Source organism: Haliotis rubra, unplaced genomic scaffold, assembly GCF_003918875.1.
Source record: "Haliotis rubra isolate DU_JTF1 unplaced genomic scaffold, ASM391887v1 Scf1311, whole genome shotgun sequence".
NCBI lineage: Eukaryota > Metazoa > Mollusca > Gastropoda > Lepetellida > Haliotidae > Haliotis > Haliotis rubra.
In genome coordinates, this window is record NW_025765239.1 from 104,849 (window position 1) to 131,889 (window position 27,041).

The 27,041-nt window shown below is 39.3% G+C and overlaps 1 protein-coding gene across 1 annotated transcript in view; it reads right to left on the reverse strand.

The window, feature by feature from the left end:
* LOC124267463 overlaps positions 1-27,041 on the reverse strand; it is a 145,682-nt gene that overhangs the window by 69,359 nt on the left and 49,282 nt on the right. The window contains exons 2-7 of the mRNA XM_046702383.1: positions 21,005-21,084; positions 19,967-20,158; positions 19,550-19,699; positions 14,477-14,491; positions 13,845-14,104; positions 11,981-12,076 (exon numbers count right to left, since the gene is read on the reverse strand). Coding sequence (XP_046558339.1) covers positions 11,981-12,076; positions 13,845-14,104; positions 14,477-14,491; positions 19,550-19,699; positions 19,967-20,158; positions 21,005-21,084 — 793 coding nt within the window. The remainder of the gene's footprint in view (positions 1-11,980; positions 12,077-13,844; positions 14,105-14,476; positions 14,492-19,549; positions 19,700-19,966; positions 20,159-21,004; positions 21,085-27,041) is intronic.

Sequence of the window (27,041 nt, forward strand, 5' to 3'; positions counted from 1 at the left end):
TTGAAAATATGAACAAATTTTTGACCCATCAACACAACTGTTCAAGACGTTAGTGAGGCTGTTAAGTTTGACAGGATGCTGTCTTGAGGGACGCCCAGATCCTGGTGGAAAATATCAGACAATGTGGAACCTACCCGTACTTGAAATTGTCTCTTGTTAAGAAACTATACTCCTCACAAAAAGTTAAGCAACACAAATTTGTAGTCTCATCACATATTCATTTATTGAAACTGCAAATCATGGAATGATGCAATAGAAAGATGAAACATATGTACACACGATTAACACAATGTAATGAAATGGTATTGAGCAATAACAGACTTACAAATCACCAAAAACATGTACCAGCGAAAGAATCGTGCAAAATGTGCTGCATTGATGGAGCATATGTTAAAGTCGGTTCAAGTCATTTTGGACAGTGAAGCAGTGTTCAGTAACGAGTAACGTGTATGACCACCATGAGCACAAATGCAAGCTTCTACACGTCTTGCATTGACCAAATGAGCCTTAAAAGTTGCTGTTGTGGAATGTTCTGCCATTCCCTCTGTAACGCCTGCACAAGGTCATCCAGAGTCGGGGGGTGAACATGGAGGCCGTAAACACGACTTCCAATAATGGCCCAAGCATGTTCAATGGGATTAAGATCAAGTGAACTTGCAGGTCAGTCCATATGCGTGATGTTGTTGATCTAAACAACATCGTTAACAACTCTTTCTCTGGCGTTATCATCCATGGACGGGCATTATCATCCATAAAAATGAAGTTAGGACCCGTTTGTTGTGCCAGAGGTGTAGCAGAGGTTTGTGTGAAGAGTGGGGCACATTCATGCCACACATTTTGCATGTTGTTTCTGAGGGTGGTTGTGTTCGGGTGATGTTGTCAATGTTATCAGATAAATCAATTTGACAGTCACTAAAGACTATGTATTTTTTGAATATTTACCTTTCAGTAACATGTCGGCAAAAATCGCCCTCGATATTGATAAAGATATTACACTGAAAATACGTGTTGCTTAATTTTTTTGTGAAGAGTATAAGATATGAACTGCGGTAATCTGCCCCTCAATCCAAATTCATGTCAATCTTTTAAGATACCGTGTTTCCACGTTGCATCATATGCTTTTTATAATTTAAAAAAATAGATACAGTATGTTGTTTGATTGTAAAGGGGTGATAATGGTATTGTGCCACGAAGGAGATAGGTTGCCGGTTGTCCAAATGTCATCAAATATATTGAGTAGTGTTTCCAAACTTGAATCAGGGAGGTGTTTGAGGACCTGATAAAGTTACATAAAGATAATATAATGCAGGTTATAATTGATGCCATAAACGGCGGGGATTGTACTGGCAAACAAGAATAAGTTGGACCGGCGCAGAGAACGCGTTTGCAAGAAGTAGGCGGTGCACGGCAATGAGCAAACCCATTCGGTTTGTGAAAGGTGGAGCAGATGTAGGCAAGTGCACGTGCAGTGCAGGACGATGAAATAGAATCCGCGCGTAGCTGCACACGCCTTTCTCATAAGACTCTGACGTGGTCGGTGTAGCAAGTCGGTAATATTCGGATAATAGATATATATTTCGAGAGAATTAAACATGTCAAAGTTAGGTAAGCATGGACAGATAATATACTACAAATAAAAAGTATGGGAACACAGATCGTTTTACAAAGAATATTATTCGCTTTTTTTTCTTAACAATTCTATTTCTTTAAAAAAAAAAAGAAAAAGATGATTAATACCATACTACAAACAAAAAATATGGGAACACCCTAAAATTTGACAGTCACATATAAACTTAAACGTGGTGAGGTATTTTATACTCTAAGATAAATGCAACTTTTTGTGTGCTTAATGGGTACTTTAAACGACATGTTAGAACATGCAGTGAAGCAGCCGATTCAATATTCGTTGAGCTTGAGTGAAATTAATCATTGACAAAAACAGCGAAAAAAATGGGTACTGAAACACACCAGCCGGAACAGACCCAGGTTATATGTGAGACACAGTCAGGGTTTAGATAAGAACATTCACATCTTGATAATATACTACAAACAAAACGTTTGGGAACACCCGAAAATTTGATAGTCGAATATAACCTTAAACGTGGTGAGGTCATTTATAAGGGTTCAATGCAGCTTGAAGTTCAGCGTGTCTTTCGAGAGCAATCCATTGCTTGAAAAGAATTCCCATGTTTCTAGAATTTTCAATCAGCATTTTCATGACTAGATTAGACATCAAGGGAGAAAACTCACTGAGAGAGCTGTTCGCTCAGCAGGCTGTTGGATAATAGGTGTGAAAAGATTGATCTCATCTCTCATACATCAATGTGTGAAAAAAATCAGAGGTAGGAATGGATCTCCAAAAATGGCTGATCTTCCAAATGATCGTCTCAAAGAAAGTCCACCCTTTACTTACACAGGACTGGATACCTCGTAAACGAGAGGATGTTATGCCAAATCTAAGAGATGGGTAATCGTGTTCTCGTGCATGTTTACAAGAGCAGTCCATTTGATGATATGAGCTTTTATCAATGAGATTTATAGCAATTCGAAGTGAAGAGAAGCAACTGCGATCGGATCAGATCGAGGTGCAAATTTCATTGGTTCTGCCAGTGAGTTGAATATTAATGCCAGTAACATTGACGGTGAACATGTGAAATCCTTCATGAAAGCCAACGGAATTGATTGGATTTCATTTCACTCATTTTCAGTAACACTAATGGCTGAGGTTAGTGCAATATTCAACAGACGTTCCATCGTTAGCATATCCGCAGATCCTGACAACCCCAGTGTATTGAGCCCTGCAGTATTCTTAACTCAGAACTCTTCACCTGTGTCCAGCGGAGAGTATCATCCTGTAGATACGAGACAATTATACAGAGTTCAGTGGAAGAGAGTGAAGCAATTAGCTGATATATTCTGGGCTCGATGCAGGTCAGAATATTTGCATGCAAGGTGCATACGAAGTATTTTAGTATCCATTCCCAAGGAAGAGTACCAGGCACTTACCTCTGTATAAACATCATAATCCCCTTTCTCGCCGACATGCGTTCATTTGCTAAACGCTGTACAAGCCTATGATAATGATTAGCAATTGTTATCAAAACACTTTAAATACTTCTTCTGATTGATACTAAAGGTGGGATCTCTCGTAAGAAAAGCTAACATTTGCTCAGTACTGCTAAATTGGTTGAAATAATATGTACAGTGCGATTTTTAAAAGTACAACACACATGTGCGTCTCTCGCTGAATAAGAGGTGCTTTCTGTTGACGACTGTATGTGGCTCTCGCTGTGAGAAACTGCTAATTACCTGCCCCATAAACACGTCACTCGCTGTGAGGAGCTGATTAATTTGCCCCATATATGCGTCTCTCGGCCTTAATGAGTTAAGGGTAATTATAAGTCGATACTGTACAGGCAACTCTGCTCTGTGCAGATTCATGTGAATGTCGAAGGATTTCGATGCTTTTAGGTCCAATAAATGTTGAAAGTACAATGCTTTTTGGCAATGGTCACTTTAAAGTCTGTATGAAGGTGCATGGATTGTGCATACGTTGTCGATGACTTCCGCTATTCATATGAATGCTGAACAAATCACCAGTAGAGGACTCAACATTCACCCCTCCCGAAAACGATATTTAGAGAGAGCGGTAAAGTGTTTCAACTCTCCCCATCTAAAGGGGAAATGTACATTCAAATATTTCGTATTTCCTTATTTGAAACAAATGGTTTATTCGAATTAGTTGATATATATGTTGGGAAACATACACCTAATAGACACCTCAAAACACTGCTGGTGACATCGTTCGCTGACATTGTTCTAAGTGCTTGTTACTTTATGAATCAAAGGGCGAATGATCAATCTATTCTGCTGCTCTTAGTTTTGACTACAATATAGGTTTGCATATCTTTTACACAGGTATGCAAACGAACGCTGTCCTGACATAAATTCACTTGTTAAATGTAAGTAAACCGGAAAATAGATTTTTCACCTGTTATGAGAGTGGTTTTGTTTTGTATTTTGTATTTTCACATTAGTTAAGTGATAGTTATTATGGTCACAATGTTTAAAGTTTTGAATGTGGGTTTTCGCTCGCATCTCGCATCATATATGTTCAATGGCAATAGTATTTGTAGCGGTACGCCTTTTGAGATAGCGCTTCAGAGTTGCCTCCCTTGGCTAGCTTGTTAATCGTGTTGATTTCGTCATGTCGTGGAGTTTTCCATGGACTTCCATAACGTTCTGAGAGAATAATGATGGAGCCTACCTTTGCTGGAATGCTCGACAACTGTGTAAGAGCTATATAAAGGCTGGTTGTTGAGTTGTGCGAGGGGACCAACACATACCTTGATTAATACACATCTGTCTGCCATCGTTAGGTCGACCAACGTTACAAGACCGACCGTCACTACAAAAATGACTTGGTTTCCTGAAATCTGGAAACCATCCGTATACTGGGTAAATGGGGAATCCAGTTGGTTTCCATTCACTGAAACTGAGTAACTGAGTTTCCAACTAGATTCCATTTTGGATTCTTTGATTTTTGCATTTCAGTAAATGGAAACCAACAAGAAACTAAGGTTATAGGTTTCTTGTTGGTTTCCATTCCTTGAATTTGCAATTGAAGGGTTCATGAAATGGAAACCAACATAAAACCAGAAAATGTAGTTTCATGTTGGTTTCCTGTGCACTGTTTTGAACTGAGTAACTTAAAATTTGCATGTATTTGGCATGAAGTTGACCATCCTGGCATCCAGTTGGTATCCATTCATTGAAACTGGGTAACCTAGTTTCCTAATAGAATCCATAATGAATACTGTAAACTTATAGTTCCGGTAATGGAAACCAACAAGAAACTATGGTCATGTGTATACTGTTGGTTTCAATTCCTGAAACTTAGTTTCGAAGATTATCAGTAATTGCGTAGAATAATTATGAGGTCTTAAAATTCAAAATGAATATGCCTGGGGAAGGAACAGCAGATTTACATTTGAAAGAGTACGTAATTTGTAAGATTGTTTAAATGAACAAAAAAGAAAGGTTACCCCAAACAGTTGTTGACGCATTGGTCAACTTTATATTTACCTGTTTTTGTTGAACCAAGTTGTTGAGCGTTTGGAAAGAACTGATATTGTGGGACACCAAATCACTATACTGTTATAATTTTGATATATATGACACATGAAGCGTTTCACTTTTGTTCGACAATAACTGTGAAGTTTGACAAGCTTAGATGAACAATCCTCAGTTATCAAATTTTATCATTTATTACAATCTCAATTGTTATTAAATACCAATTATTTATCGCCATTTCATATCATGGGGAATTTTGAAAATCTAAATAGATGGATGATATTCTACGATGAGTAACAATTTTCACTGTAGTAATGAAAAAGCTTAAACGTCAAAAAGTGAAATTTGAGGGAAAATCTCGGTTTAATTATTTTTGCTTTAGAATGTGAAGGAGTATAAGCATTTAGGAAGTTTAGTATAATGTAATACAAACAATTGTCAATCCGGTACATACATTACGTATTTCTCAATAAGTAGAATATAAGGGAATTGTACTATGGATTGAGGTTGTGAGTAATGTTTACCATTAAAAGCATTTAAAGTTAGTATAAGCTTTGATAGTGAGTTCAAGTACTTGACAAACAATCAGTGTTATTTCATTTGTAAGTCGAGGTCTGTGTGTCGGCTTCCTTGGTGTTGTCTCGTCTTAACTGGCACCTATTATCAAAACTGAATTGCTGTAGAAGTAATGAGTCTGTAATCCGTGGGCACGTCTGAACTCGTGACATTTTATAAAAGCAATGTTTTTATGTACTGAAGTTGTCATTTTCGTCTTTTATGTCTTGAAATCACAACCAAATTGGGTCAGATAATGTTTTCATACCTGCCAATCGAAAAGGGATTAGGTATTTGTTATTACCCACAATGCCCCTACACACAATTGCCGCCATTTTGTCACTTGAACTCATGAGAAGTTGTTTTGAAAGTGGGCCAAAGTGTCTCCCGTTTTTAACACAACAAGGAACCCAGCACAATGAATTATTCCTTCGATTGTCCATGTTATCTGAATCAAGAAAATGTCAATGCGAGTTGCACTAGAAGCTTTGGAGGCTCGGGTACGTAAAAACTTGAAAACAGGACCAGTCGTCGATCGCGGAGGGAGAAAGGGAACATTCAACGACCATGTCAGGTACAGTGTAAATTTCTTGAATTAAGCAATGGCTCATGTTATGTGTAATGTTTAATGTACATAGGTAGCTATGACAAAAAATATGAAATTAAAGGAACTTGATCGAACTCGATAAGCAATTGCGTGTCGAAATGTTGGCAAGAGATATGGCTTCCTTTACTTAATCAACTCAAGAACATATGAAGAACTCGATTGTGATTTTGATCAGGTCACATACGACTAAATGGTCCATTATCGTAATGTATGAAATATTGTCTTTGCAAGAACAATATGAACCACAAATATATCCAGCAATGTCACGACTCAAGATAACTTCCAAACGTATTTAGAAGTATTCGAATATTATTGCAAGAAATCCAATGATTGGAAGTTCTATTTTAAAGTTTGTTATTGAAAATTGCTTTTGATATTTGTACCACTGAAAACAATTCAGTGGGGGATAGTGAGTCATTCGCATTCATAGGAATTCTCTGACCAGATTAGTGCATGGTTAGAGTGAAGTTTCAAAATTTCTCTGCCTAGTTATTAGAGTTACAAGACAGCCTATGACAAAAAAATCGACAATACTTTTCAGCCAACTTTTAAGACTATATTTATCATCATACTGCAATGCTGTTGAGTGGATAAATTGTCACCATAATATTTTTGGAAACTGTTTTTAAATAGGTTTTCAAGTCAGTATAGGATAGATTACTGATGTATGAGGTCATTTAAGTTAATCATCTGATGTAAACAATTTTACACTTAGAATGTCAAGATATTTAATTCTGAATGAAGAGATGTGGATTTTGTTAGATCCACAAAAGAAGTTTGCAAAGAAAGTTGGATATATAGAACGTTTAATAGGATATGTTGGGGATACATTGATGTACATTGTCAACCTAAAATTATATGAACTTGTTAATTTTGCTTCTTTTGATATTAGCATATCTACACCTTGCAAATTTATATTTATTCTTCTATTTTCATGCCTTATTGTTATCAAGAGTACAAATCACTTAGAAAGTTCCTGATTTTTCCCTTAATTTCTATATTTCCAGCATTCCATTGGGGCAGTGTTGGAAAAACTGAAGATGAGTAACTGATCTTGACCTGCAACAGCTATGTGTAATCCAAACCCTTCAGTAAATGATGTACATAAAATTATCCAAATAATGTAAATCCTATGAATCAGAACAATACATAAAAATTACACAACCACTATTTTCGTAACTTCCAACTGGAAATATTTTCCACTTATACACATCTCCTTTCAGAAGCAGTTTGGCGGTTTTGGACGAACAATAGGGTTCGTTCACCTAGAAGACAAAGAAGTGGGAAAGCAGAGGCCTTTGTCCGCAAAGAACAACAAAAGATTCAGATGTGTAAGTAAATTCTAATCGTTCTCAATTCTAATCTTACACAGGTTAAAATTTAAAGAAAAACCTTATTTGAAAAAAAATCAAGTTAATGTTATTTCTTGAAAATGTACACTGATATTCCAAAGAACTTTCAAAATAACCACTGTTTAATACGTGCAATGTATAATTAGAAATATGCAGCTAAAAGAGTTTTAAATAGTACATAGTAAAGCGCCAATGTACATTATGGTTTGGTCTGGACATATTTCACCTTGCACACATCAATGAACAATTTATTAACAATACCCCACTAAATAGTAGCTTCAAACACATTGTCAATAGCGGTATGAGATATTAGTTATGGAGGTCCGCCTATGACCCCATTCAATTTCTTGTCTGCCAGAATGACCCCACATTATTTATTTTTAAAACCCAAATATTTCTTTTCACATTATTTTCAGAATAATGGATAATTCGTAGTTCTATACATATAATATCAAAGCATTATGCATGTAACATTCAGAAAATAAGTTATAGCTTTCACGTAAGAATTTCTCGGAAATATAGGCAATGATAGCATGAATTTAGTGTGCATTCCTAAGAAATGTTATTAATTCAATGTCAATGTTTCCTATAAGTCACAACTGTTATTTAGTGAAAGAAAATCTTTTTTGTCAGTCATCAAATGTCCAACACAAGCTAAGGAAATACGTCCTTCTGTCGCTTGTGTCTCTACTCTTACAAATTTCATTAAGTTCTTCTGCGATTGAAACTTTCGTCACTTTTCAGGTCAAATGATCAGTTTTCATTTATTGAACTTCATGCTTATTGGACAGTGGTTACAGTTTAGTTTTCTTCAAGCTTAAGGAATATTGGACAGTTTTCCAGCTAGCGATAGTGTTGACGAATGCTTGTTTGTACTGATTGTTTATTGTTTTCTAACTTTCAGAAGCTGGAAAGCAGGAGGAAGGTCCTGACAACGATTGACTGGCCGGAGAAGAAACAGAAAGTTATTCCTCTCTTGGGGAAAGAGTTAACATTTCTCAAATTGGAAAACCAAATAATATGGATTCATCTACATTGATGAATTTAAGAAAACATCCCATACTCACTGCTATTTATTCCCTTATTGCTTTTAATTATTTATGCATTTTGAAAATTCAGTTTTTATTAATGTGAACATTCCAAATATCAGTTGTTTATCAGCAAATTGTTGAATGTAAATAAAGCTATCATGACTTTGTGTTTTATTCTGTTATTTGTCATCCTGACGGTTTACCATTGTGCAATTGTATAAAATACCTGATTTGGTATGCGTGTTGCATGAAGCACAACCTCTTTTCTGGAGGAGCGGGTAAGGGGCCAGCACAACAGATTCAGTTTCATGGAAACCAGGTTATAAGCTGGGAGCTAGGTTGGAAACAACAATAAACTAAGCACCAGCAGGAGCCTCCATGAACGAGTGGGCAAAGTCCCGACATGGATACTATCCAGATACTGGTGCAAAATGTAGTTTCAGTTTTAATGGAAACTAGGTTATAACTTGGAAACTAGGTTGAAACCTACAACTAACTAAAACATGTAAAGCAGGTTGAAACCTACAACAAACTAAAACATGGAAACCAGGTTGAAACCTACAACAAACTAAAACATGGAAACCAGGTTGAAACCTACAATAAACGGAAACATGGAAACCAGGTTGAAACCTACAATAAACGAAAACATGGAAACCAGGTTGAAATCTACAATAAACGAAAAAACGGAAACCAGGTTGAAACCTACAATAAACGAAAAAACGGAAACCAGGTTGAAACCTACAATAAACGAAAAAACGGAAACCAGTTGGATCCAGCTTGGAGGAGTGGGTAATGAATCGCACTGGAAACCAGCCGGAAATGGTGCAAAATTCAGTTTAAGTTTTCATGGAAACCACAATGAAACTATAGGAAACTACATGGAAACCAACTGTAAATGGTGGTTTCCATGTCGTTTCTTCTCAGTTTCAGTGTTCCGGAAACCAACTTATTTTTGTATCGCGTGCTTGTCTATTCAACTGCTGTCATTGAAAACAACCTTCAATCAGTATATCTGTTCTCACTGTGAATGTGAAGCGTCTGACCAGTGACTTAACATCTTATATTAAACATTTCTAGTGTCATTCATTGTAGCTTGCTCATTGTTTGTTCAATATATTATTGAATATTAGACTTGTCTGTGTTCTATTTTGCTGGTTCAAAGGGGACTTTTAAACCTTTTGTCACGGCAAATTTAACCGTAACACACATAAAAATGTGACATGTAAGCAATCAGAAACATTCTGACAATTTGCAAGTTGTATTATTTTGAGAAATTGATACACAATGTGCTAGTCCAGACTGGGTGTACGGTGACTATTATGACAAGCCTGTGCGGCTTATGTGGTCCCTGCAATCCCTACCACCCATTTGCCCAGTGCTGTCTGCGCCGATCACCCAGTCTGCTGATGACTACATACAATTATCTAGATCAAATTTTAATTTACATTGTGGTTTCGGAATCACCCTGCAAATCATCACAGGCACCAGCGCGCACGCACGCGGATGCCACAGCGGGTCCTTGTGAGAATAGTCCTTCAACATCGGTCTGAATGTCTTGTATCTGTAGTCAGGCAGATTACACAGAGTTACCTCCCTTCCCTTGTAGGGAATCTCTAGTCAACGAAGGTTGACTAGTTGTTCTTGTCTGGTACTTAATTTTAATGAGTTGAATTACATCTGCTTATCTCAGTTATTACTGTACGCAAATGGGCCTAATTCTGTATGTTAATGTATGGCGGTACGTAGCATTGGATTGTGAACATATAGGCATTTAGTTAAAACAATAAAGACATTGTTGTTTTAATTTTCAATTGTAATCTGTCAATGACGTAAATTTACCTAAAGTATGAGTTTGAAAACATATCGTGTGACTTTCATTGGATGGATGGATTCAGTGTTCCAAGTAGCAAGACTTGTTGCTGGAGCTCTGATCTCATGGGCTCAGATTCCTCATGCGGGTGTAGACATTTTGCCTGGATATCTGCTACAGGGATCACAATAAATTCAATGAAATATGAGTGTTGATTGGAAAGGGCCCAATAAGAGTTACGTCCCGGACCCTCATAGGAAACAAATCATATTATATTAGTATAACCGGTTTTTTATCGTGTTGGTGACATGGGGTATACAGACAATCCGATTAACCATTTCCTTTTTCTTAATATTTGGTATTGAAAACAAGAGTGTATTTCATTGTAAACTTCCACAATAGCTTACATTATCCGAAAAAGCTTCCTTCTGTAGTGTGCTCATGTTGTTGATTACTGGATTGTCTGGTCCAGACTCGACTATTTACAGACCGCCTATATATAGCTGGAATATTGCTGAGTGCGGCGTAAAACTAAACTCACTCACTCACTCCTTCTGTAGTGACGAGACAGACGATAAACGTAATAAGCATTCGAAGCGATATTTCAGTCATATAGCAAGTCAAGTTTATATATATATATAGACACTACTGACTCATATTAGTTACTCATAGGCTCACATTACAGTATCATTTATAACTGTTTTTAAGAGTCACCTTGCAGGGATCGGTAGCAATTATGGTACCTCTGGATGCTGCGTGTTGCTCCAGCAAGATTTACGTCACCAGTTTATCTACTGGTGGTTGTACCCAATGCTAGCCCAAAATTAAAATACTGGTTGGTGATAGTTATGTCAGTTGTGACAGGAATTACGCGTCACACATCGTACATCATTTTACAGTACTTCAACCTCCTGGACAGCGCCTTTGATTATGTCCACTGATACAACCTTCACACAACAACACAGACAAGCAATTAGTTATTCACATACTTCTTCCAAGCTGGCTGCTATGACACTGTGTCACCTTGGAAATGGACACATAACATCCATATTGATCACATCAATGATATGTCAGATATCGTAAAGTTTAGCCGCACATCCTTCGATGGGTGACTGTGGTTGGCAGCTTGACTGGTGAGAGTTTCTAGGACTTCAGTGATGCAATGTGATGCATGTGGTTTCACCTTAGGCATGTCAGTTTGTTCAGCATTGCTTCTGTTCACCCAGCAGGAAATGAGTACCTGGCAAGTCCTTCGAGCGCCTCACAGCCAGCTTGGGTTATCAGGAGTAATAATGTAAATATGTAGTGCTAGGAGCATACCTTCTGGCTTGGACTCATTATTAATATTATTCGACATTCAAAAGAGATGTATCGAAGCATAAGTATTGTTTACGAGCAAACACAAGGCATGTATACTGTAGGTGGATCCCACTGTCTGTATTTCATTTTAGGACATGGTCAAGGCATATATGTATTTCACAGACATTGAACATGGTGTTTGGTTACTATCCAACATATTAGTACAGAACATCTTGAGAAGTGAGCAACATACCTGAACAATCTTCACTCCAACAAACTTGGCTTTTGATAATTCCCCGCTCGATGTTGTTTTACCAAGACCGTACATGGCCTGAACACCACATTGTAGCTGCAATTCAAAGCATAATTCATCAAATTAAAAAGCAAATTGCCCATAATTGGATTATCTTGCATTCACGAGACAACAGGTCATCTTTACTGAGCTAACAGTACTTCTGCTGAGCTTACAAATCTAGTTATCAAAAAATAAAATAAGAGAGCCAAACTATAAGTTAAGTTATGAATGGTGAGGACATAGATGAGTATATGGATAGCAACCTCTTCTTTATTGTATAACACGACGTTTCAGGGTTACTTTTTGCCCTTCAGGTGATAGAAGACAGATGTAGACAACATATTATATATACTAGATTTACCGGAAGCCAGAGATGTACATGCATATACAATCAATCAATGAGGACGGATCAAAAAGAAGTTATTAAAACAATGATAAAAACTGCAAAATATATAAGTTGAGCCCCACAACTACTTGTATAGACAAAAAACACCTGAATCATTAAAACACAGGAATTTACCACTCATCATAACTATAAACTGTACAATTTATATCAGTAATAATTATAAATAGTTCAGCAGTATTCATTTGTTTCTATAATGACATTGGCCATTTCTTGTCGCTTTCCTAGCGGTAATAATATTGAGGACAGGGTTGCCAGAATTACAATATCCGGACGAACAGGGTCAAGATAATAAATTTCCAACCATTCAACCTTTATGGGTTGTATGTACTCATATCCAGACAGCTAAATCATTGTCCACATCAACAAGAAGCTTCTACCAGAGTACAGTCGACAACACCGTTTAAACTCGCATCATGAGTATGTGTTTATGAATCATATGTTTAGCGTATCCTGCTTCTTCAGAGGCACCCGTTATAAACACATGCAAGGCAAGTAAATTGTTCATTTGAACGTATATTTTCAAGACACAACAGTTGGATTCCTTTGGACATCATTGAGTGTTGTAACCGTGACTGAACAACTTCAATAATTTCTGAAGAACAGTCGTATGAATCTGTGAAAGAGCGTGGTAAAAGGTGCATGATCGATTGTACCTCATTAGTTGTGACACCAAAATTGGAGGTACTGAAGTATTGCTTTACCTAAGATCGTTTTACAAATAATATTACAATAATAATATTAATAGAAATAACAAATGATAATTGATACTATACTACAAACAAAATATATGGGAACACCTTAAAATGTGATAGTCATATATATACTGAAACGTGGTGAGGTCATTTATACTCTAAGGTAAATGCAACTTTTTGTGTGCTTAATGGGCACTTTAAACGACATGTTAGAACATGCAATGAAGCAACTCTATCAATATTCGTTGAGACTGAGTGAAATGAAACATTGTTAAAAACAGCGAAAAACATGGGTGCTGAAACACACCAGCACCATGCTTGATTCAAACGCCCAAACACAACAACCTAGTGCATGTGGAAGACAGACTTCCCGTAATCCCAACAAATCACCTGGCATTGATGCAGCTGTTAAACATGTGCAGTATCAATTTAAAAGGATAGGTTTGTTTCTTGTTTAAACCCATACTCAGCCATATTCCAGCTATACGACGGTGGTCGGTACATAATCAAACCTGAGTATCGATGCACTCAGATGGCATACGATCCAAGTCAGTGAGTCTGACCACCCCATCCCGTTAGTCGCCTCCCACGACAAACAAAGGCTGCTGAAGATCAATTCTAACCCGGATCTTAACGTGTAAAAAGATAGGTATGTGCGTTGTTATGATAAATTTGTAAAAATTCTACAACAAATTTAAACAATCAATGCTGACAAAGTACGTACATAAAATCCAGCCTTTTCAATCCCGTTCTCCTGCAGCAATTGTTCTGTCAACTTCCGGCTGTCAATGTAGTCAGTGTCATCAGAGCTCCATTCGAGGGGTTTGAAAGTGTAAATGGGCGCTCCTTCCACATACCAGATGGTCTTGTAGAACAGGTTTTCAGAAGAACGGGTGAAGTTGCAAAAGGACAATAGTTCACTTGAACTAGGTTTGTGCAATAATCCAAAGTTAACTGTTGATGTTACAATAAACTCTGGAGGTGCTGGAACATAAATATAAACTTAGTAAATGTTGAAGCAGGTAATTATAAGGATTATAGAGTCCAGATTACAATTCATCATCGTTGACTAGAACTAGATGAGCTTCCAACTTTTAATGAACTATTATGGGAACTACTTAATAAGGCAAACAGCAAACTATTTGTCAGGAATGCTGCAGGTTGTGAAAGTTGCAGTGTGACACCGAAACCACAGATCAGACAGATACTATCATCTTGCCGACGTAACCACTGATCATTCAGCGTAATTGTTTGGTGTTCTAACAAACAATAAAACGCCCAGCAATAAAACGTGTACGGATTGCAGTGGTGATATTGGATGCATTCATTGAATCTTAGACACATGTAAATTCTTACCTCCAGGGCTTGCCGCTGAAAAATGTAAACATACATTTGAAACATGTCAATATATAATTTAGTTAAAGTAACTGCTTGATTCAGATTTAACTGACACATTTCTGAACATTTAAGTTTGTAATTATTATAATTACTAACAATTTGTGTGGTATTTACCACGAAGATGAGTCATCACTTGAAAGGATAACCGAAAAAAATCCATTTTCAAATACTGTTTGGTTATAAATATACCATTTACATTTATCCTGATTCATACTAATTGCTTAGTTTTTCTCAATCCCGAAATGGTTACGGAAACTGCAGTGCTAGTGTTCCCCAAGAACTGAAACACACAACCCCAGCCTCCTCGCGTACCCCTATCGCTCCGAAAATGGATAGCACGGACGGCTAGGTTGGCGCTGTAGCATATGAATCATGTTAAGTATAAATGGTATTTTTATATATAAAATACATATTTCGAATATCCTGACCCGTTCAAATTGCTTGAATCCCACAATAAGTGGTGGGATCCACCGTTTGCATGATTTGGAGCGACGATCTGTTCTACATGGGAACGTATTATTCTGACTTGTTGTCATTAGCTTCTTCAGTGGGGCATCACCTCCAAACTCGTGAAAGAAGAGTGAATCTCTTTGATTCTGTGGATATTGTAAGCCCGCTTAGAAGTAGATTCCAGCTTACTTACGAATAATTAACCATCCGTAATCTTGCACAATTATTCATCTGCGTTCTCATGATAACAGGGGTACATGGCCTCTCAGTCGATACTTATGATTAGTAATCCGAAACCAGACCATGAGTCTGCGTGTAGGATGAGTATTGTCAGCTGCTAGGCGAGCACTACTTGAGGAATACCCTCCATATCCTCAGTAGTGAAATCTCGGAGGTAATGATTGGCAAACACTGTGTCCGACTTCAAAGAACGTCCTTCCATGATGGTAGTAATGGAGCAATTGCCATGAAGCGCTACTGTTTAAGTGGTTCATACGTTTCACTGGTGAGGACTATATTGAAATTATTCAAGTCCCAAGCTTGGGCGTTAAACTTGCTATGTTGATCTTGTAGTCTGAACGAACGTATCAATGCTATCAGTGCAGAGACTTTTGCGAGTATAGCACTGTTCACCATGGTGATGGCAGAAATTGCTGCTAAATAGCTGCCCATCGTTAAGCCCTTAATATTCTTCATGGTTCTGAGGTGAGAGAAATGGTGTAGCTTTGTCTGCTGGAAACCCCTTACTTCTCGCAAATTGATCAAAACTCATCCCCGTATCGTCATACAGGCTTCTAGTAGATCTGCACAGAGCTAGCATATCTGCATAGAAACAACTGACGCTCCTCTTCTGGTGTAGCTTTAATTAGTCAAGTTCCTGTTTGTATACTCCATATGTGGAGAGCGAAGATCTGTGGGTTTGGATGCTGCTACTTCGTGTGAGTATCAATAAGAAGATTTTGACAAATCTGGACCGGATTGCCTGCGAGTTCGATGCGGCGCGACAAATAGCAATAACAGGTGACTGGTCTGGCTGATCTTTTGCAGTACTCATGGTAGTATTGCTGGTCGCGGGATGCATACGCGTGAAGCCCTACCCATGATAACACCAGAGCATCACTTGTCAATTCTAACGGGTCTGGAACCGGAGAGACGAGGGTGCTTATCTAGTTGTTGAATCGGTTGCAAAAAGGTCTACTGTGTTGTTTTATCACCAGTTGGAATGATTCTGGGTGATGATTTCATTCTGTTGGTGACGGCTCACACGGCCTGGACAGGGCATCTGCCTGCTGGAATGTGTCCCGCCTTTATCTATATATTTAGTCTGTGGGACGATATAATTTAAGCATTAGCTTCAAAAGGGTAGCTGACTTTATGGACAGTCGATTGGCCCAGTGGTTGATACATCTAATAAACTCTAGATGATTGATGTGAAGTCACTTTACTTGACCACAGCCGTGATGTGTACAGGTGCACTCCCAGACCTTGTAGAAATGCGACTACAAACAGGTGAAGGTTGAAGCTTGGTTCGTTCAAGACGGTGCCTGCACAGACGTTCGACTATATCGTTCACCATTTAAGTTACTGTAGTAGATGAGGTGGTAGTTTTGTGTTTTGGGGTCTTGTTGATCCAGAAATGGGGTTAGAAACCTCTGGATCTGAGTTGCAGTGCTTGGGCTGACATGAGTAAGCCTAACAGCCCTTGCCATTGCTTGATAATTATCTGTTTGTACAGAGCTGCTGGCAGGGCTTCCTGTATCTTCAACCAACGATATTTTTGGACTTGAATCAAATTCACGGAGGTTGAAATCTTATCGACACTTGGTACTTCTGTTTGCTGACCATGTCGGACCCCAAAACATTGTCATCTTTGTCAGACTCTGGATCCTTGAGGTGAGAAATCATTGCCTCGATGATGGATCTATACATGGTGACACCCCAGGAAAACTCGTCTTATGATATTATCAAGTTGTGCTATCTTGTGTCTATCTTCAACCCTGTAGGATTTACTCTTGGAGTCTGCCAGCATGCTGTAGTCATCTAGCTCCGGTACATGTAAGGTTATATGCCATGTAGCATGAACTAATGTGGATATGAAAACTGGAAAGACCGTGCATCCTGTAATACTTCGCGAAAACTTTGGTTAAGTTTCAATAACATGTTCCAGTTGTCAGCAAGGTGAGAAGACTCCAAGTTATCCTTTCAGATACCATAGGTATCCTTAGATGGGGACGCTATAGGTAACCCATCGTCAGTCCTATTTAACAGCTGTCTATCATCGTAGATGATGTGAGCTTAAATCAGCTGCCGCAGGCTCAAAAGTGGTAGCAATGTGTTGTGAGGGATCGGCGCCATAGACGCACGTAGAGACATCCGCAAGGTATCTTTGCTCAGGAGCGTGGAGACCGCCGATGGCGAATGGTTTATGGAGCCCTGCAGCTGCATATTAAGTAACACTCGCTCGCCTGCTTTTGGTTTGCTGATTATACGCAGCGTGTGTGAAGCTCTGTAGTTCACAACAGGGTTGAGTCTGAAGATCTGTACGTACTGGAAGCTCTGTTGTTAAGAGAAGAGCAGTGACGACTGAACCTAGTATAATTCGAACACATCCGTGGAATGCAGGCAAAAAAGACTGGATATGGATCGTGATCTGAAACACGCATTCCGAATGTGTCACACAACTTCATTTTATTGAAAATTGCAACTTTAAGTTAAAATCTGTAAAATATTTTAACCCATATATGCATAGGGTCTTAGATTTTCATCAAATTTTGTGACCTAGTTTCTTTTGGCAAGCAATGAAAGGAATGGGGTGTCATTTACCAGTAAATACATTTTTCCGTACTTTCTTAACACTACCAAAGTGCGCCCTAAATATGCTACAATATGCACAGATGGGTACAGGGTTATTTTCCAGTGTTCAGTAGATGGGTTCACATGCACGGTAAAATGTCAGCACCAGCGTATGCATCTTTCGCGGGTAAGTATTTCTTGTTATCACTCGCCCGTGGAAGGTACTGCAGTGTAATATTTTTACGGCAATATTACTCATGTGTAATACCGCTAGACATATGACGTCACAATGTTAATATCTCTGCCACAATGGTAGTAAGCCTTGCTTGACTAACGGAAAGCTGAGAGTCATCACACTGTAGGCAGTTTCGCCGCAGTTTGTATCAATTTTTGTCAGAGAGTAATAAACAGAATACTAAGCTCGCTTCCGTGAAATACCATTTTTATCAAAAAATAGCGTCTAGCGGTATTACACGAGTTAGTATTTCTTGGTATGTCATTGTAAGTATTATATGGCTAAAATCTAATGATGTATTTAATTTGCTTGATTAAAAAGTAACGTACTCAGAGAACATCAAGTGTTTAGAAGTTGTAAACTACCTCTTGTTTTGTGATGTTTGTGAAACTCATAGACATAATTGGATGAAGACGAATGTTTGGAGAGAGTGTCACCAAGTTTGTTGGCAATGTCAGCTCTATCAGTTAATAAATTATCACCATCTTTCAAATGGTGAACGGGAGATTTTGAACATTTGCCCTTTACTCTTTGTACCATGTTCCACACCTTTGAAATCGGTGTGCGTGAATTTTTTTGGGGGAAACATATCTTCTCCAAGACTGACTCTTATTCTGTTAAATGAGGGTCGAGCCTGCCATTTAAGATTTTAGCTTTTTTCAAATTATGCACTGTAGGATGTCGTCAAAAATACTTGATCATACAGATCCTAACCAATTACCTAAAATAAGTACACTAATCTGTATATTGTCTCATTTTGGGGACGGTAATTTGGCGGACAACTGAGTATGGAAAAATGCAAACAATTTTCATTCTATTTTTCTATTTGAATAACGAAATGTTTAAATACACTCTAATGAACTAACATAGTTAAATTTGAGATTAAGAAAAAAAACATCTGATCTCACACTTTGCAGAATTGGTAAGGTAGCTGCCTTGCACTGGAGGTTACCAGTGGAATGTGACTCAACACGTAATGTGAATGGTCCTACCACTAAACAATTTACCCATCTCCATTAACATCTATACTGCAAGTCTCTATTTTTAACAATACGAGAGAAATGTTTTTAAGTACCCGTCCCAGAAACGGACAATATGCATAAATAGGTTAAGCCAAAAGTGAAAAATAAGGTTATAGTATGATGCATACAGATTTGGCAAATGTAATCCAAGCAAAGAATATGATGAGGAAGGGTTACTTTTGAACAGATGGATTGGATTACGAAAGCAGTTAATTTTTCCCAAATGCCCTATGGACGTGGAAAATGAGACAATGACGAGTCACTTGCGCATGTGCACACGGTGCTGGGATATGTGTGGGTGAGATTTTTTTTCTGTTCTTATGAAGCGCTAGCACTGAACTTTCCACTACAATGAGAAGGGATGGGCAATTCATAGACGGAGAAGGTGAGGCAATAAATGCCATTCTCTTGGTTTATATTATACGTTAGTGTGCACAAGAGGTGAATAGCACAGTGGTATTCATATAATGGTTGTCATTCCTATGTTAATTGGTCTTTTAGACCATTGCAATACTCCCTAACTATACATACATAGACAATACACAGCCCGGTGGACAGGAGCTTGAGGCAAATAGTAAACGTCATATCCACTGCATGTTCTTCGTTCAATCTCGAAGGGATATTTACATGGTTCAGATATCGTCTGAACACACACCGTCACCGTAGATGAGATTGTTGGACCTGTGAAGTGAAGATGTTGTGGTCATAATACGTTTTAAGTGAATATCAAGGATATATGTAGCATGTGAATAAGCATTTCCATTTTAACATGAGTTGTACGTTCTACAGGGAAGATTCATCGGAGGCAATCAGAAACCAATAGATGTCAAGGGCACAGATGACATAAGGAATGTGTCACATAGTCATTATCCTTTATGGTAACGTGTATTAAATCTTATGATTACTGTTTAATATCGTAGTCATCATTTCAAGTATAATGGGTAGTACCTTGTATGTACATTGGGTACCATCCTCCACATTTGTAGAAACCAGGGGATTCATCCACTAAAGTGTACCTCGTGTCTCCATACCACCCTTCAGTCAACTCATTGTCGTCAATGCTGGATTGTCCATCACTAAGTGTGTAGTTAGTACCACGATGCTCAGAATCAGGGAAAGGTCTATATGTTGTGCATGGATCTGAATTGAAGACAAGTCATATTTGGTAAAGGATGGAAATGTAAACGATTTAAGGAAATGAAATGTAACATCCCTCCCCCCAACTTATATATACCATATGTAAATTATTCAAAACACAAAAATATGACACGCTTTGCATTGTATAACAAAGAAACTTGAATATATGATTCTTAATGTTAATGCTATATACTGCTTACACGGTATGGCCTCTATGATGATTAAAAGGACAATACAACTATGCTATATATGGCACTGTCAGACGTATGAGGGTAGTTTTGGCCAGCAACTGATTCAGAGAGTTCGGTGACCCTGTGTAATTATGATTGGCACATTACGTTATGCTTCATAGCAACACTTAACGTAGGTTTAGCTTGGTTGTTCACTTGCAACTTTGCCATCAAATTAAACAGATTTTTTTATATAAAAAACAAACAAACAAAAAACAGACAAAAATATGCCATTTCGAGAAAGCAGACAAAATGGAAGACAATTAAGAGTTTCAAAGAACACGTCGAACAATTTGTCTGAACTTCCCTCAAAATAAGAGGAATGGTTTTGTATACGAGTCAAAACACCGAACATACACTAGCGCCACTGGTAGTACATTCACAAACTATACGGAAAAATACATGGTGCTATTTCACACTAAAAAAGATCACACGATTACCTTCTTGAATTATGACACCTGCTCTATTCCTATTGGGAACTATTCTTGCTACTGTGGATGGGCTCGTGGATAGTAATTCGAGCATTCACCTTGATATAAATTGCACTTTTGATCACATAAACTAGCAGCTTAAGAAAACATCGCAATGAATTGTGATTTGTATGAGGCTAAAAACCAACCTGAGACAGGGGCTGTTTGGGCGACTGCCAGTTCAAACACAAGGCTGATAGTGATGACCAGTTTCAATATATTCCTAATGCTGAAATTAACATATGAAATGAAAACACATATTTTCCATGACATTTTCAGAGTAAGGAATAATAATGGAGGGAAATAAGGTGGAGCAACCAGGGGTGTCAGGAGGAGAGCGAAGAGGAAATAAGGTGATTTGAGAGAAAGCTGTTGAAAATTGGCTTTGAGTGTGAGGCATGGGACGTCTTTTTCACTAACAGAAAATCCTATTCAAAAAATACATATCTGACAAGTATACATATCAGTGAGCCTGACCACCAATCCCGTTCGTCGCCTCTTAGGACAAGAAAGTGCTGCTGAGGACTAATCCTAACCTGGATCTTCTCGGATCTCAATAGTTAATGACAGGCAGGACCAGAACGTCACAAGGTAAGTCTTTTAATTATCTCCAGCAGAGAGTTGGTCAGTTACAGAACATTATGACGCGTTTCTCCAAGGTTTGCATTTATGCAAATGGGAATGTTTTCTACTATTTTTGCATCACCATTCGCTCACTTACTTGATTATTTTTGCGTTGTATTTGATTGTTACAAAATCTGATGGCTGATGGCATAATTTTCACGTATGTCAGGTTTCCTTTTTTGCAATTTACAACCATTCTATTTTTTTAATTGGTATTCCTGTGTAGAACTTGTATGGATTTGTAACCCTAGTCAATGTTATTATATACCTGTCATTTGTTTGACATTTCTTGGTTGTTTCTTAGTGTTACGGTTAAATAATTGCCGTGACAAAAGGTATTAAAATCCCCTTTGAACCAGCAAAATATAACACAGACAAGTCTAAAATATTCAATAATATATTGAGCAAACAATGAGCAAACTACAATGAAGCACAATACAGATTTCTAGTACAATGCAGTTGAGTCACAAATCTAAAGTTTTAGGTCACATATATACGATATTAACTCACCAGGAGCCTTGATACTTAATTTTAGCAGATATACTGAATGAAGGTAGTTCAATGACAGAAGTCAGGCACACAGTGTCAGTCTTGAATATAGGTCAGATGATGTTGACAGACAGACGATCATAGGCAACTCCAGTGATATCAAAAGTCCCGTGTAATTCCGTGTGTTAGTCCTTGCGCCGCACAACACAACAGCCAGCCTTTTTATATACTGGCACAGATTCTTGAACATTCCAGCAAAGCATGGCTGTATCATTATTCACTCAGTACTTTCCCGAAATGTGTGGAAAACTCCACGACATGACGAAGTCAACTCATAAACAACCGGTCAAGAAGGTAACTCTGGAGCGCTATCCCAAAAGGTGTGCCACTTAAACTACTATTGCCATTGAACATATATGGAGCGAAATGGCAGTCATTTTCATTATTTGGAAGTCATGATAATTTAATATTTCTTTGTGTTTATTTATCAAAAAGCAAGAGTTTGGCAAATATTTTATTGTTTTATGTTGTACTGTCATTTATATAACGCGTTAGTAGTATAAGTTGTATGCTTCTCTCGAGGGTAATACCGTCTGATGTACGTCTTTTTGTAGCAGTGTCACCCGAGCCAGTAGCAAGGATTACTGTCACCTCTGAGTTCTTTGGAACAATCTGACAGCTCTGTCAAAGTCAAACTATCATCGGAAACTATCATTGTTTGCTTATCAAGCTCGATATTATTGAATATTATTGAGATATTGCCGATGTGACTCACTCACTCACTCACTATGAGGAGCTGGCAGGAATAGCACTCAAATTCATTTCACGTCTGCTGAAACACAAAGCCCTGAAGCACAACGAGATCAGGGTTCTGGCCAAAGCCAAGTTGAACACGATCCATGATCTCGTATCAATGGCGCTCACCAACAGTAATATCACAGAGCAAGAGCTCTGTCTGATCTCGGCAGAACTGGCCAAGTACCACTGGATGAAACAAGAGATTCGAACCAAGGTCCTCAAGATGAGCAACATCGGCAAAGTTGAGAAACAGCTCACAGAACAGGGCAGGCAACAAGCCCGGCAAGCATTTGTGTTCCAAAACCAAAAGATCATCGGAAATTGATGCTGAACTGTTTCCTCGATGTCAATGTAAATCCATAAAATAATTAGATGGTTTCATGGTGTTCGGTAAAACCGTTAAAGTGGTCGGAAGCCATGTCACAGTCTTTCCAACTTTCCAGAAAGTTTGAGCTGGTTCTTCACGAACTCTAAATATAGTGTCAAACCTGCCCATGTCTCGTTATCCAGGTATTTTTTTGTTTCCCGTCCACGAACGGTTACGCATAGTGAGACTTCTCTTTTAATGCAAGATTCAATGTTTGGTTGGCTCAAACAACAGTCCCGTCCTTAACGGCACGCCTCTACTGGATCTTTCTCCTGCCCACTTGCAACAACCCCGAATGTCTGTCTCTCTTCCAGCTATGACGATAGCACTTTTCTTGCACTTTCATTTTCATTATACTACACACAATATCTCATCTCCAAAAGAGGTACGACCCGTGAAGGTCCAGGCTAGAATGAACGTTCAGTAACCCATGCTTGTCGTATGAGGCAACTAACGGGATCGCGAAGCTGGTTGTTGACACATGTCATTGGTTCCCAATTGCGCAGATCAATGCTCATGCTGTTGACCACTGGATTATTAACAGACCGTCGCCATATAGCTGGAGTATTGCTGAGTGCAGCGTAAAACTGACCTCACCTCACTCATAAAAGAGGACCGATTTGCATGGACGGCGAATGATGGTCCGCCATCATTCAAGCCTTATTTTTCACTCCCGCAGGGGCCGGAGTTTGCCTGCAATAACACTTATGGGGACCTGTAATAGAACTGTCATTGCCTATACTTCTAATGAAGACAACTTCCTGCTTTATGGTTAACCAGTCCGAGCTTTGCTGAACACAGGAGCGACTGTGTCCACTGTATGTGAAGCCATTAATAATGAACAGTTACAGTACATTGCCTTGGAGCCACTACGTGATATATTGGACATCGTCGGTGAGACATTGCTATACAAGAGATATATTGAAGTGGATGCCCACTCGAAATTAGTGAAACAGTCAAATGAACAGAGAGAAATGAGGATAAGAATCACTGCATCATTTCAAACTTTACTTTGACCATTTTCGATTACATAACTGAAACAAACAGTGGTGACGTCATTACAAAATGGAAAGCAGGTGCACTACAAAGTGAGAGGGGTGGGTCAGTAAAATTCACACACACTAATAAGGAGAGGTCAGTATCGTGTGTGTCGGCTCTCAGCTTGCTGTACCGCCACACGTTTTCTCATACTTATAATGAGCTGCTGAACCTGATGAAGGGGTGGTGTTTCCCCATTCCAGCTGAAGGGCATTGCCAAAGTTGTTCACATTCTGGATGTTAGGGTGGTTCTTCCGGAAGCTTCTCCCGAGAATGTCCCTGGCATGTTCGATTGGGGCAAGGTCTGATGACCTTGCTGGCTATGTTAAGACGTCAATGATGTGCTGCAGCAGATTTTGAGTCAGGCGAGCTGCATGTGGACGTGCAATGTCCTGTTGGAAAAAGGTGTCCGGGATCCTAAGGAAGGGTATGACCACTGGCGTTATCACCACATCGCAATATCGCTGAGCTGTCAGGGTGTCGTTCATCACAATCAGATCAGTGTTGCCGTCCCAAAGGATCCCACCCCAAACCATGACACTTCCACCCCCGCAACGGTCACGCTCCATGACGTTGTCAGGTTGATAACGTTCTCCTCGACGTCCCCATGATACACGACTTCTGCCATCTCAAAACGGCAGACAGAACCGCGAGTCGTCACTAAAGAGGACTTCCTTCCACTGAGCAAGACGCCATTTTTGATGGGCACGCGTCCATGTTAACCGTTCTTGAACATGACGTGGCATTAACGGTATAGCCTTGGGGGGACGATGGGAACAGAGCCCAGCAGAATGGAGACGATTACGGACGAGCTGGAGATGCACTCACGTTCTTGTAGTCTACCGAAGACTTTGAGCAAGATCTGGTGCACTGGCAAATCTGTTGCGACGTGATGACATAACAAGATAAATATCCTCACGTGGCGTCGTTTTTCGAGAGCTTTTTTGAGTGGCATTTTAGAAGTTGGGAAGTACAATATAAATTTTCACATTCAGTCATTCATTGATTGAGCTTCCTTCGAGCTGGACGTATACAACGCTGCTGCATCCACGGACAAAACCAATCAACCTGCCCGGCCCTGGCTTCACCATATTCCCATCACTATCACCATCTACCTCAAACTCCGATCAAAGACTTTCTGTCAAGACCCGACCAGTGCGTCTAGCCACCGGCCCTCCGGGCTCTAGCCCCACCCAGTCGGCAAGTATCACTTGCTTTTCTTGTAAATACCCACCATCAAAATCAGTATAACTTGTAAATAACAACCAACCATCACTCAAATTCTTTTGTAAATATTTCATCCTCACCAATTCTTCATTGTATTTATATATTGTTCATTTTGTATTTATTGTATGTTCCACACCCACACCCCACCCCATTGCGTCCCCCACCTCCAAACCCTTTTTTCCCCGCCCCTCCCACCCCCCCAACATGTCCTCCCCCACTACCATCATCGTCACTCTTCTCCACCCCCAACAACGACTTCCGGGAACTCACCTCCCCCCACAGCATAAACACTATACCTATAAACTTTGGCATCGATATTGAACAACTTTTATCATCCCAACCACTAAAAACAATCAAATCTACACCTCATCCTACTACTTCAAACTCAAATACTCAATTCAAAAAAAAACGCCCCCACGTATCCCCCGAAGAAACACAACTCTCAAACGAAACAACATGCGCCAAGGACACACCACCCCAACCACCAACCACCAACCACCTACTCCTAGCATTCGCCACAAACACAAACACTCCTCTAAACCAAACCTATTCCACCAACGAATTTGGCATCTGCCTCAAAAAACATAATATAACCTACAAATACATCAATTACTGCGGCAGAGGGTTCAAGGTTACTTTTCCCGACCAAACATCACTCAAAAACACACTCAAACATACACTCATAGACGGGAACACAATCGAATGGGAATTTCCTCGTTGGCAGTCACAAACACAAGGAGTCATACACATAGACAACAGAGAAACTCAAACGCACATACAAGAATACATCCACATTGCTAACACCACTCCCACCCAACCCAAAATCATAGATTACAAAACCATCAATACTAAGCAGCCAACCGCAAACAAACAAAACACGCAGATTACTTTCACTCTACCACCTTACCCAACTACATTACGTTTGGAGCCTTAAATTACAAAGTTCATCCCATTCGCAAAAAACCCAACCAATGTAAAAACTTAGATGCTTCCAATACGATCACACAACAGATAACTGCAAAAACCTTTCACTATGCCCCAAGTGTGGGTCGGACATGCATGACATTACAGAATGCACTCACGCTACATATTGCATACACTGCGAGTTACATGGACACTCTGCAAACCAAAACACATGTCCCATAAAACAGACACAAATGCTCAAACTCAACAAGCACCTCAAACAAACCGACCTACCCAAACCAGCATACAATCCCATCAGCAACTACTCTCTCCTCTCTCTCTCCTCCTCCATCCCCACCAACACTTCCTCCTCTACCAACACCTCCAGCCCCACCGATCATCCCCCACCACGCCTCGCCAAATCCCACAAACCTCGCTCCCCCATCCCAACCCTACTCTCAGCCTCCTCACACACACACCCAACCATCCAAACCACCCCTAATCCACCCCAATCTCGGCCTAAACCAAACAAACCCAAGTCCCAACCCCAACCCAATCCCAAAACCCACCCCCAACTCCCAACCTACCAAAACCACTACTACCAGCCCCCAACCCCACCCCATCCAAACAAACCCGCCCCCAAAACTGTCCCACTCCCTTCTACTCCCTCCAAACAACCACCCCCTCCTACATCCTCCATTCCCCACCAGCCCTCATTCACTGCATCCCCCAAACCCTGC